General features: G+C 32.0%; 1 protein-coding gene across 5 annotated transcripts in view; it reads right to left on the bottom strand.

The window, feature by feature from the left end:
• Nucleotides 1-242: 242 nt before the first annotated feature.
• Nucleotides 243-14,258, bottom strand: part of SMARCAD1 (SWI/SNF-related, matrix-associated actin-dependent regulator of chromatin, subfamily a, containing DEAD/H box 1) — a 70,876-nt gene continuing 56,860 nt past the window's right edge. For all 5 annotated transcript variants that reach the window (XM_057547017.1, XM_057547019.1, XM_057547018.1 and 2 more), the window contains 13 exons: nt 11,817-11,916; nt 11,023-11,082; nt 10,838-10,913; nt 9,954-10,089; nt 9,271-9,408; nt 7,849-7,944; nt 7,635-7,752; nt 7,312-7,433; nt 6,078-6,266; nt 5,391-5,509; nt 4,307-4,489; nt 3,067-3,176; nt 243-1,585 (listed from right to left, as the gene is read on the bottom strand). In XM_057547017.1, coding sequence (XP_057403000.1) covers nt 1,524-1,585; nt 3,067-3,176; nt 4,307-4,489; nt 5,391-5,509; nt 6,078-6,266; nt 7,312-7,433; nt 7,635-7,752; nt 7,849-7,944; nt 9,271-9,408; nt 9,954-10,089; nt 10,838-10,913; nt 11,023-11,082; nt 11,817-11,916 — 1,509 coding nt within the window. In that variant the 3' untranslated portion in view covers nt 243-1,523. The remainder of the gene's footprint in view (nt 1,586-3,066; nt 3,177-4,306; nt 4,490-5,390; nt 5,510-6,077; nt 6,267-7,311; nt 7,434-7,634; nt 7,753-7,848; nt 7,945-9,270; nt 9,409-9,953; nt 10,090-10,837; nt 10,914-11,022; nt 11,083-11,816; nt 11,917-14,258) is intronic.

Below are 14,258 nucleotides of genomic sequence, written 5' to 3'. Positions count from 1 at the left end.
AAGGAGGTATTAATACTATTTGCAGGTCCCTTCAGCCCATTACACTAAAACCTGTTGAGTATATTCAATACACTTGCAAGATTGGCTAAGTCTACTGACTCATCAGCTTTCAGTCTACAGTATCTGAAGAATCAATGTAAGAGCTTCATTAGCCTTCTAAGTCGAGGATTATATTACCTTAAAAATTTAGGAAGTCAGGAGGTCTTGAAAGTATAATCTCCAATAATTAACAAATCTTTGATTTATAAATAAGTTTATTTATAATAATATTTACATAATAAAACAAAACACATGAAACTCACAAGTTATACAAAGAAACTGATGTATAATAAAACAGCAATATAGACTGACAGGCAAAAATTTAAAGAAAGATTTAATAAAGAGTTAAATATCAAGTAGACAACTTTACCTCTTCTAAATTTCACTTTGTCACCCACACTGATTTGGAATTGAACAATGGCTCTCTCTTTAGGAGGTCCCATACTGGAAATTCTGAAAACTGCTAAGTTATATTTTGATAAGAATTTAAAGTTAATGACCTATTTCCATGCAGTACCTAATGCTGCCTTGAAATGAAGTCACATTCAGTCTGCTTTGAAGTGAAATAGCCTGTTAACCTGTTCTGCCAGGCTAGAAGAATGTCACCAAATATTTTGCTGATGTGCGGAGCTGTGGCAGGAATAAACTACTATTTAGAGTAAAGAGAACTGGAGCAGAAATGACTGGGCAACAGTTTCAAGAGAAGCAAAAGCCAGGAGAGGGAAATCAATGAAAACATGCACAAGAATAGGCAGAGTAATAAGCACAGTTAGTGCAGTTGGGAAATGAACAGAAGGAATTAATCCATGGAGCAAGATAAGGGCTTCTTTAGTTACTATTCACTGGAAAACAACTTAGTGCCTAGCCAAACAAATCTGTTTTAACAGAAGTACTTGGGAGGACCTGGGGGTGTTAGTATATGGAATGCCACCTTTAAATTCAGGTTGAGTTCTTGTTGACAGTGGTGAACATCTGTTTCAAATAGCAATAAAATGAAAGCTATATAATCTATACAGCTGCATTCTTTAACATAATAAAAAAGAACTTCAAATGAGACGAGCAAAAACAAGACATAAGCATTGTCAAATAAGGCACATGTAAAAATCTACACATATTATCCAGTGAAAGACAATATATATATATATTTGGAGGTAGAAATAATTACAAAAATACTGACATTTCTAAAGCATTAGCGTATTTGTTACAAACAATCACCAACTAATCCCCATTCAGAAAACTGTTTTGTAAAATGATTATTTAACATCTTCAAGACTACGTATCTGTGGCTTTTTTTTGAAATTTCACATGTGAGCATCTGGAGAATTCAGTTAGTGGCAAAAAAGTTGTCCATACTATGAGAAATGTAATATGGAAATTATAAAAAGTTATAAATGTTCATAAACCCCATGGTCATCATAGTGTAAATGTCCTTGAGTGCACCAAGTTGATATTTCATCATCAGTTAGGAATTAACAATTCTTATTTCACAGGCCCATTGATGTTTTTAGTAATGTGGCTATATCTGCTGGCATACTCCCTTCGTCACCTGCAGGTCAGAAACTGGTGTTAAAATTTTGATAAAAATATTTTATGCAACGTATTTCTTCTCTCCAATTTTCCCTACTTTTGGTGAATTCTTAATAATCTTTCAAGGCCCAGCCTGATTCAGTGTCACTCCCTGTTAAAAATATTCCCGAATTCCTACATATGTTAGGGCAACTTCCTCTGTGCTTGTGTTCACATTGCCAGCACAGCAGTCTACAGCTTCTGTTTTTGATTTGACAGAGATATGCAGATATAGTTTGGATCATATCCTATTCATACAGCACATAGTATTTACTCCTCAGGTTCACTAAATAAAAACATTTACCAAAAAATTCAACACAAGATGTAAAAGAGAATAAAAGAAAATATACACACACAAAAAAAATTTTTTTTTATGTAACAATCTGAATAGTGAAAATAAAGACAAAACTCCCAAATCCAACCAAACAGAAATCATTTCATCTACACTTATTTTCAGTCCAAAGATACATTGTCTTAAAAAAATTTTTTTTTTTCAATTAAACAAGACCCCAGTATCTAGACACTTATCCAGGTGTCTCTCTCTCTCTCTCTCTCTGTCACCACAGAGACCCCAGTTACAGTCTAAACTTAAGAGACTACTTTTATCTACTCTTCTCCTTTCAGTAAAAAACATGATTAGGAACACAAACTACTGCATAAACTCTCAGGGAATTCACTGACATGCTTGCCTCCAAGCTCGTCCACAGATATGAAAATAGCCCATGAAATCCAAACTTAACATCAAATAAAAAAAGCAAGATGCAGAAACAACTAGTCGTACACTTAAAAAAAAAACAAACCCTAATGTGTCATCTTTCTGGGGAAGCTGGGTGATAGGGTGAGAAAGAGGCTTTTGTTTGCCCTTTAATATCTTAGGAATTTTGAACTATGTGAATGTATTATCTTATATATATATATAAAATTTGAACTTTTAAAACTTTAAAAATTATTCTATTCAAAAACATGGAGGATATGGAGAGGATTCTCTTATTTGACAATTGTTTCTAGTACCCAACTGCTCTTTAATCTGAAATTATTCAATTTTTGAATAAATGCATTTTATTGTACTCTAGTGAAATGAGTATTTGGCTAGTCAAAATGAAATTAATATAAATATGAGTTCTAAATAACTTAATATTATGCCATGTACTTTAAATCTCTGGATTCATAAATATAAGTAAATCATAAAATTGTAGATAAAATTATAGACCTAATTTTAATTTATTTCTGGGATATTTTGATGTCAGAGACAGAATTTTTCAAAATCAAAGTGTTCGTATCAGTTCTGCCAAAATGATCTTAGTTATTGTAGTACTTTTGAAATAAGTATGCTTATCTTCTCCCATGCTATCCCTAAACTGCACGCCAAGTTAAGGACTCAAACCATCTTTATTATCCCCTTGCTACTGCTAAGTTGATGCCTTTTCATATAAATAAAGTTTATGCTGACAAATAACTTACCTTCATCTACTGTGGTCATATCTTGTTCTAGTTTCAATTTCTGTTGATTAATTTTTAGCATGGATTCTTCGATTGTCCCTTGGCCTATTAATTTTATAACTAGTACTTCTCTAAGGAAAATACAAGATACGTCCATTGGTTACTTAATATATAATTACTTAATATATATAAACGACATAACTCACCTTAGAATGCAATAAGAATAATTTGAAAATTGTTTAACAAATACATCCATAAATTTAAATTCTTTTATTCAAACTACTTGAGATTGACATTTTCTGAGCACGTCACTTTTAAACATCCTTTCCTATTGATTCAAGAGATGAGAAAAAGATATCTGTACTTTAAAATTACTGGTAAAACTGTATTACAACAAACAGTTCTGGGTTGAGGTAGGGTATTCTATTTTTAAAAAGAACATGCTGTGCTTATCAGGTTCCAAGAAATAATTTAGTTCAAAAAGTAAGGAAGTGTAGTAAAGTATAAAGATTACATGGGAGGTTTTAGTTCTACCTTTAAGTACTGATAAATATTTGGTTCATAAATGAACTTATCAATGTCTTTTGGAAATACAGTAAAATACTCCACAAAGAAAACACTGATTGTCTGCTGTTTACATGTGAGAATAGAGCTGAATTATAGGTATTTTCATCTCTTTGTGTCCTGTGACCAATGTCTAATTTAACCTTCACCTAAAATATCCACAGCTCACATAATCTATTTCCTATGAGGTAACAAGGTAGCAATCGTATGCACATTACCCAGTCTATCTGGCTCTTACATGGTCTAACAAGCAAGTTACTAATTAGTAATTACCAATTACTAATCTTTTTCAAAGGGGCTGGACCATTGGTAATACTTAGTTTTCATTTGCTGCATAACTACTTGGACCGGGGATGGGAGGTGGTTTTCTTTTATTTATTTTTTATTTTTTTCGCCATGCCACATGGCCTGTGGGATCCTAGTCGCCTGACCAGGGCTGAACCTGCGCCCTCGGCAGTGAAAGCACCTAGTCCTAACCACTGCACTGCCAGGGAACTCCCTGTTTTAATTACTAGAATATGAATAGATTACACGGTGGAGTTCATATTCAACACTGGTTGGTATAAAATACAGCGGGAGCCATGCTTTGCTGAAAATATAAAAACTAAGGCAGGACATCTGACAGATCACATCCTAATATTCTATACAAATTAAACTGGCATTTGATTAAAAATAAATTTCAACTGCAGACACTTACTTAGTCTGGCCTACTCTATGGCATCTATCTTCTGCTTGTTTGTCATTGTAAGGATTACAGTCAATATCGTGAAGTATAACAACATTTGCTGAAGTCAGGTTTATTCCTAGGCCACCAGCTTTTGTTGACAGCAGAAACACAAAGATATCCATATCGGTATTAAACTCGTCAATTAGATGAATCCTATAGGACAAATATATTAGGTTAAATCTCACAAGAAGGTATATAATTAAAACTGAAAACAATCACTTCACATGGAAAATAAACCTGAAGATGTAAATACATGCTCTTGGCATTCTAGTTATTTTTCCTGCAGCTGTTTTATTGAAAAGACCTACCCAATTCACCAACTTCTTTTCTATACCATTTATCTCCCTACTAACTCTTACTTTTAACTATTCAGATTTGATTAATTGCTAAGGGACTGTTTTGTCCTTTGTTTAATGACTTCTGGCTTTTCTAAATTCTGCACACGGCTTTTCAATCTTTAACCTTCTCAGAGTCTGTCAGCTGTGACTCAGACAATATACCCGATGAACTAAGAATCTCAAAATCAAACTATATTGATGTATTCTCTTTTAGCAAGACTTCTTTTCTTACTCTAAAGCAGGAAAAAAAAAATTTACTCTGGCCGATAAAAAAAATAAACCAAAGATACAATGCAGTTTAAACACACTAGAAAAAGCATTCCTTCTAAGACAATCTTTTTAAACTTTGGGAATTAAAAAAGAAAACAAACAAAAAACCAAACCCAAACTTACTCAATTACCCTTAAAATATGAAAAGCCCAAGATTTTAAGATAACCTTGGTTTAAAGATAAAGTGTCTTAGACTTAGAATGATTTTTAAAGAGAAAACACTGACATATATATAATTCTAGTAGTTGTTTCAAAATATATTTGTATACAATTCAGACCAAAAATTAAATTTTCTTCATCTTAAGTTAATGAATGATTTAAAAGTAACCAAACGTAAGACTCAAAGCAATACAATTCCATCAGATGCCCTAGACATTTAAAATTCTAACATTTACTCTTATCTGAGGGTAAGGTGGAGAGATTTTCTGAAATGAAAGTATACCAACCTTTCAGAAATCTGAGTCTTTCCATCTAATCTGAGGTACCTATGTTGATGATGTTTTAAGAGAACCTCTAAAATATCCAGCATCATGGTGAACTGGCTGAATAATACAACTCTATCACCCTGTGGAAATACACATATTAATTAGACACAGAAAAAGTAAAATTATAAGTATCTAATGAAAAACTGCTTCTTTAATAATAATAAAGTAATCATAGCTAAGGTTTCCTATTTTAGATTATATATAAGTAAATTATCTTCTAAACTTTGACCTAAAATTGATTTTTAAGACTAACTAATGGGAATAGCTACTAAAAGTACTACTTAGATTGTGATCTTACAAATCTATTTCACATATAAATTGTAGTATTAATTTATTTTACATAGTATCAATATCTTCAATTTATTAATTTTGAAGCAATTATATAGATTGTCACCTATGAAATAATGACAATTAAAATTATTTAAAAAAAAATTAATATAGATATATTCTACTAACTTCTGTTAGATGGAAGAAGAGTAATCAGGAAAATATATGCCCAAATACATCCAAAAAATGCTCAAACACCAGTTTCTAGAAGAATGTAGAACACAGGCTAAAGCTTCAAGAAAGTCAAATCATGCCAGAACTGTTTCAAAGAAGTTGAACTAACTGGGGAAACATATAAGGAGCAGAATTCTTCTTTAGTACCTTCTGTTTCAATTCAGACAAGATGCAGCCTAAAACTCGAAATTTTCCAGAATCTAAAATCAAGTCCATGTCTAACTGGAAGTTATTAATGTGTCGATACTGTTTACAAAGTACATGTAATTCAAAGTCTGTCATAACTTCCATATCTTCAAAGATCAGGTCAGGGTTAGCCTCACAATGTGTAGGTTCCTCAAAACAAAACAAAACAATATATACTTCAAAATGAAGATAATTTATAATATGATTAGAACAACCTAATAAAATTGTTCACATCTGATAAAATATCTAAATCATAAAATATTTTAGTGCAACAGATTCACCAAAGGAAATTAATATTCATTTTTTTAGGTACAATAAAGGGGGGAAGTTCTTATTGTTTTAGAGATAACACACTGATAAATTTACAGATGAAATGTCTAGAATTTGGTCCAAAATGATCCTGGAGAGGATTCTAGGTGAAACAAGAGAGAGTAGTGTCATTCCAGATGATAACTGTAGAAAATGGGTGAAGGTTTCATATGCATAGAAGATTTCATTATACAATTCTCTCTACTTTTACATATCTGAAATTTTCCATAAGTTTAATATAAAAAATTTAAAAAAGGCAAACGGTTGCTTTAAACACAATGATCTGCAGGGAGAAATAGGGTTAGATTAAGGGAGAATGAGGCAAAAATAGAGAGTAACAGCTAAAACTGTAGACAAAATACAATAAAGAAGAAATAAAATGAAGAAAATAAACGGACAAAAATGACTCATTATCCAGGACATACAATCTGATGAATCTTTTTGGTGAAAAATAAATAAAAGAAGTGCATTATGGAAGTCCAGACCAGGAGTTGGCAAACTTTTTCTGTAAATATTTTAGGCTCTGTAGGCAAAATAATCTGTTTCGCAGCTACTCCACTCTGCCCTCGTACTGAGAAAGCAGTCACAGAAAACAAAGAAACAAAAGGGTGTGGCTGTGTTAGAACAAATCTTTATTTGTAGAAATAGCTATTGTCATATTTGGCCCTAAGGCCATAGTTGGCTGACTCCTGATGTAGACTGTCAGTCCTTCTTGGCTCTTACGTCCCCTATATTATTTTGAACTCTGTGTTAAAAATGTTTTTCTTAAATACGTGGTTAATTAATATGCTTACTAGGTTCAACGGTCTGATTTTTGGACTAACAATAAACCTCATGTTTATTAGTGTTAATAAAGCTTAGTGTTAGCATAATACAAAATCCTTACCTTTAGCATAAGCTGAGACATTTCCTTGAGTTTTTCAGCTGTGTAATATTGGCGATGTAATAAAGGATGATTGGCCATTTTTCTCAATTGCATCATGACATTGCACATTTCTGTGTTTTTTTCTGTGACACATTAAAAACAACAACAAGCTGATAGCTGTTTATTGAAATACATCTCAATGCAAACAAAAGGTTTTAAAACTATTTCTTCAAATTCCAACTAATTTTTTAAAAATGAGCAAATCCCACTATCATAGCACTAAACAAAATGCAGCCCTAGTACAGAATTATTTTTCATATAAAATTGTGAAAATCAGGTTATACCCATGTTATTGATAGATTTTTTCAATCTGTTGAAAAGACCCAAATAGAGTTGCTCCTGCTTCTCTGACATTGCACACAACTCAATTCGATCTTTCTTAGGGGGTAGCTGCTTGAGAACCTGTGAAAGGAAAACAGTTGAAGCAGATCATTCAAATAAAGAAGAAAACAGATTTTAAAAAACCAATCATAATAAAAATATGCAGATAAGAGTTACCTCTTCTTTTACTCTTCTGAGAATAAATGGTTTTATAATTTGTTTTGCATGTGCTATTCTCTCCTTTTCATATATACTTTGCTCATCTGCTGATTTCTAAGTAAAATAAGAACATGACCTTTAGATTATTCATTTAAATGATCACAATGACAGTATTACACAACATGAAAATCTCCCTCATTACAATCTGAGTTATTTCCCATAGAAACTCAATTCATTCTAAATGGACTTGAATTCTGGGCTGCAATATATTTCTTAAAGCTCCACATGTATTTTGGGGTTTTGTGACATGTAATTGTGTACTCTGCAGAGGTAATGAAATTGAACTGCACTAGAATGGTATTCAGAAGTAATTAACTGATAAGTCATCACTGATTACATAGATAACTCTCTTGAAAAAATATGTGTGTGTTTAAGGTAGTTTGGGTGGAGGGGAAGAGAGAAAGAAGTAGAAAACTTGTATTTATTTGTGGAAAATGGTCCCAAAAGAAAGCTAGTGCAGGTCTACAGAAATGGGATGGTTCTTAGTCAAAACCTGTTGATTTTGGAGAAGAGGAATTTTATTCTAAGAAATCCTCCATATCCTATGATCTGCTAGGCCATCAAGTGGGATGGAATACATTAGTGAAAGCTAGAAAGGCAGTCAGTTTGCAGTAGAAGATTATCACAGAAAATCCTCGCAAAATACATGTGATTTGGGAGTGTCAAGAATCTATATTACCATTGCTGTACTGGAAAATGAGAGCTCTTGAAAACTACACTCTTACTTTTTCTAAGCAATAGGGAAAAAATTAAGCAGATTTTCTTTGAAATAGGATTTCTTTATTGTGACTTTTAGAAATTGCTACTTTTTAATTTATGGAGTTTTAATTCAAATCGTACTTCCCAGTATAGGAATTTTCTGGATATTCTACTTTTGCCCAGTTTTATAGTTTACCTATTAAAAAATGCTAATTTACCTAATTTTAATAAAGAAGATGGTAGCTCACATATTATATATCTGAGCTACCCACTAATTTAAAATTGTCATTCTTCAGAAAATTAGGGTATTAAAAACCAAAACTCGGTCCCTGCACCGCAATGAAGAGTGGCCCCCACTTGCCGCAACTAGAGAAAGCCCTCGCACGAACCGAAGACCCAACACAGCCAAAAATAAATAAATAAATAAATAAAAGTAGCTATAAAATTAAAAAAAAAAAAAAAAAACAAAACTTTTAGACAATGATTATAGAAGCCACCCATTTATTCCCTATTGTATTCTGGCTGACTTCCCAACTCATCCGAACATAGGGATATCAACTACTTAAACTTATTTCATAGCACGTATGCTACATGAAAACAAGAAAAAGAGACAAAATAGAAAAATGGTCCGGGTAAAACGCAAAGTAAGATAGTTGAGAAAAACTATGAATTTATGCTTACTGTCTTAGAAGAAAACATTCTTCGTATTTCACTGGTGCTACTACTGAACATGTGCGGCATAACAAAATTCAACAGAGACATGAGTTCTAGCAGGTTATTCTGCACAGGTGTGCCTGTGAGCAGCAAACGGTTATTTGCCTACGAACAAAGGTAAATTTTAGATTAGTATTTTTTTTTTTTAAAGATCCACATCCTTCTTGTTTTCCCCCTCAGTGAGGGAGAAAAAAATTAAAACCGTTATTAGTAATATAACATTCTGTCATAAAAGATAAGTAATTTAGAAAAATTATCATATATTGTACTTTAAGGTAGAATGTATAGAACTAAGTCTCATTTTATTAAGTAGGTAACTTGTGTTCCCACATTACTTTTTGATGAGGCAATGGAAGAAGACAGATTATATCTGATATTCATAAAGTTTGTCCTATAGAACAAAGGTTGGCAAATTGAAGCTCATGAGCTAAGAATGGTTTTTACATTTTAAAAGGGTTGTTTAAAAAAAAAAAAAGAAAAAGCAAAGAACAAGTGACAGAAGCTGAATGGCCCACAAAGCATGAAATATTTACTTACCTGGTCCTTTACAGAAAAAGACTGTTGGTCCCTGATATAAAATACTATATATATTAAAATACATAATCTGAAATTTTATCATAATTGGACAAATTCACAGAACACTCTCTTACATTAATTGTCATAAGGTGCTGGTAGCGGATGGAGCCCATATTCTTCAGCATATGGCCCTCATCAAAAATTGCGTAATTCAACTTCAGCCGACGAAACAGACTACGATCATCAGAACTGCTGATTGCACAATTATACCTGTTGCCAAAGAAAAATCAATCTCTAAGATCATACCTTTAAGAGCATAGACTCGTGAGATTTAATGATTTGACAAATTCTTTTTATTTATATATTTCTAATAGCCAGTAGCTAAAAGATAACACTAGACACAGTTGGTACTCAAATAAATATTGATGTACTTATATCCAAAATTATTGATGTACATGTAACCAAGTTACAAAAGCTGCAATATGCAGTTAAAAGACAATTTATATGTTATAATGTAATTAGACAACTTCTACACATCTAGGAAGAGGCCAATTTGGGCACAATTTGTATGTAACCTGTAATAATTACACACTTTGCTTTATGAGCCGTCATATTTTAAGAAGCAGTAGAAAAAAAGAACATGAAGCTAAGACCTTTCTGTTAAGAACATAACACCATTTTATTAAGCTAGTAGAGTGAAACCAAGAAATAACAGTTAACAGCAGCTAGCAAGACTATATATGAAAATGGAGTCCATTTTATTACGAAAAGATGAATTTTGGATGAATTCTTTTAATCATGACCTCCTATAGAATTAACAAAAGACTGCTATCATGGTATTATACACCAAACTGAAAAATGCCTGAATCTTCAACATAACTCATTCTATTGCTTTTGTTGCATAGTTCTTAGCATAAACTCTCTTTTATTTTACTACTAATAATTTTTAAACATTTTTTAAAAATTTAAGATGATGTACAAAATTATTTTTCCAAAAAAATTTTTTCTCAATACTTACGTGGTCACGATTACATTGTATTCTTCGTATTTACTATGAATGTTATATCTAATCTGTTTACGTTCTTCTTGAGAACCTAGAATTTAAAAATGACACACACACACTGATTGTATTTATTGTACTTTACTGTATGCTAAGATTTTAAAGAAGTCTCCAAAGTTAAAAGCATAATGACATATTCTTACCATAGTAACAGAGCACCTTTAAAGTGGGGCACCATAAATTAACTTCCCTTAGCCAGTTATCTGTGAAACAAAAGAGATATTAGTTGCACCTGCTACAACAGGTAGACGTGTGCACTGAAATGAACACTAAAGTCTGAGAAGTTCTACCCAGAAATTATTTTTATAAAATAATAGAAGATAATTTTTAAAAATCACAGACTCCTCACAATTTTACTCTTGATGATTAAAATGACTTTGAGATTTTGAGGTGGCATCAAAATGAAGAGAAGAGGGCCAACCATTATATTCAGAGGTGATTATTAATTTCCAATTTAAAGAGGATTTTTTTTTTGGTACATTCATACATACATTCTTACTCTACTCTACATTCAATCAAGAAAGAATGAAAGTAATTTGAGTGGGGATGAACTGCATACATTCTTTCTTAATAAATGTTTAATTATAAATTCAAAAGTGTTTCTCTTAAATTACTCATTAAAACAACTTAAAAGTATCATGAAAACAAATGATCTTTTCAAATGGTACATGATCTATAATAATTTATAGATAATCTATATAATAAGCTGAATAACTGACTTATATTGGAGTTATTTTCTTTAAAAAGACTTCCAGTATAATCAAACACACATATGCAAAGGGGTGAAGAGTGTAAGGAAACCAAAGAAATGAATATTCACTTTCACAAACTAAGAAATCTCTCACACACGCACACAAACACACACGTACACACGGTTTTTCTTCCCCTTGTATAAAATACTACTGAGTCAAGTAAAGCTGTCCACAGTATTACAAACCTATAGTTGATGCTGGAACAACAATCAAATGAGGACCATTATTACCCTCCTGATAGAGGTACGCTAGGAAGGCAATCGCTTGAATAGTTTTTCCCAGGCCCTAAAATGAAAAGTTTAAAAGACAATATACTAAATTTAAAAACAAACAAAAACCCCAAATAAATATTGGGAAAATGAAAGGAAAAAGAATATTTCTGGTTTTATTTATTTATGATTCCCCATGCAACTCTAGGAGAATTTCTACTGTATTCTTAGTGTTCAATAACACATAAAACAGATCATAATCTCCAAGTGATACTACAACTTAGTTAAGAGTAGGAATGTATTTTAACTGCTAGTTAATATGTAATACACATTAATATGGAAGACCTCTGCTTGCATACAAAGGATATAATTTTGGTAATTGTTAATATAAAGCAACTATTTAATACATACTGGATGGATGGAGAATGATGTTCCAATGACTAACTGAAGCTGAACACACACCTATCCTATTACCCAGCAATTTCACTCCTAAAAATATATTCAAGAGATATGAGAGCATATGTCCACAAAAAGACTTGGGTAAGAATATCGATGCAGTTTTACTATAATAGCCACACACTGGAAATAATCTAAACTGCCATCAACAGAACAGATAAACAAATTGTAGCGTATTTATACTATGAACTACCATAAGCCAATAAAAAAACCCAAAAACCAAAAACCAAACTACTGATACATGTAAGAAGAGGACGAATCTTAGTAACTTTATTATGCTCCAAATGAACCAGAAACAAACAGTATATACTGTATGGATCTATTTATATAAAGTTCAAAATCAGAAAAAAATTATTCTATAGTGATAGGTGTCAGAACAGTAGTGGTGGTAATGACTGAAAAGGAGCATAAGGGAACTTTCTGGGATGATGGAAATTTTTATCTCAGAGACAGTCACATGGGTGTACATATATGTAAAAAGTCACTAAGCTGAACATTTGTGCATTTTATTTCAAGTAAATTATACACCAATAAAGTATTGCATTAAAAAAAAAAAAAGGCTCCTGAGGAAGTGTAGCTCCTTAGGAGAGCTAAACATTGCCAACTGTTAGGAAGTGAATTGCCTCCAAACCCAAACATGTTGAAGCCCTAACTCCCAATGTTGGGGTTTATTTGGAGATAGAGCCTCTAAAGAGATAAGTAAAGTTATCATAAAGTCACAAGGGTAGGGACCCAACTTCTATCATAAAAGAAGAGATGGATGTATCTAGGGTAAAAGCCATGTGAGGACACAGCAAGGTGTCCATCTGCAAACCAAAGAGAGTAGCCTCAAGAGAAACCAAACCTGCCAACACCTTGATTTTAGACTTCCAGCCTCCAGAACTGTGAGAAATAAATTTCTGTTGTTTAAGCCACACTGTCTTTCGTAGTTTGTTAGGGAAGCCCTAGCAGACACTACCTTATCATAAATATTGTACTTTACAGCTTACAAAAACATTTTCACATAATATACCTCATTTGATACCAAATATAATCTTATGATACAGGAATTACCTATGTTTTATTAATATTGGCTCTGAGAGATTAGGTCATTTGGTAAGGATTACACAGCCCACGAAAGGCAAATTTGGTACCCAGAACCCAGATCTGATTTCCAAGTCCAGTTTCCACAACTGTACTACTCTATATTCTATATGTAATTTCTAACTATTTTGAAATTCTGCATATATTATTCACTTTTCTATTAGATAAAGAGCATCTCTGTTTTAACGACAGTATGAGGTATGTGTGCAAACTGTCTTGAAAAACTAAAGATTATTTTACTAGAAGCTAGCTAGAGAACAAGGATTATTATCTTTGCTAATTTTTATTTTGGAAAACTAATACACAATGTAATACATATATTCAATAAACATTTTCTCCACTGAACATGACTCATTTTTTAATAAACACTTTTTAAAAAGCATAGCTGGAGGAAGGTAAAGGTTAGATTAAAGGTCAAGTTTCTACATGACAATACTTGGACTACTGGCTGTAATGAACTTCCTAAGCTTACCTTCAAGTCAAATGTGATTTGGAAAAGAACAGAAACTCAGAAACATCTAATAAAAGCAAAATGACTGAAATGATGGTGATGATAAACGTGTAGATTTATTTACTAACAAGGACAGGTATCTATGATAAATTTTAAAGGGAGCTATAGAAAAGCACACGTAGTAAAATCTCTTTTAATATAACATATATATATATATGTATATGTGTATGTATGTATGCATGCACAAACACACACCTTCAGAAGAAAATATTCTGGAAAAAGATATACACCAAAATAGTACTTACTTTAAGATGGCAGGATTATGTGTGATTTTGTTTTTTTTCCTGTGTATTTTTGTGTAACATCTAATTTTAAAAACACATTTATTTATTAATTTGATGAGAAAGACAAAAAAGCTATTTTCATTT

Source organism: Balaenoptera acutorostrata, chromosome 5, assembly GCF_949987535.1.
Source record: "Balaenoptera acutorostrata chromosome 5, mBalAcu1.1, whole genome shotgun sequence".
Taxonomy (NCBI): Eukaryota; Metazoa; Chordata; class Mammalia; order Artiodactyla; family Balaenopteridae; genus Balaenoptera; species Balaenoptera acutorostrata.
The sequence above is the reverse complement of the archived record's forward strand: the minus strand, read 5'-3'. Positions and strand labels throughout refer to the sequence as shown.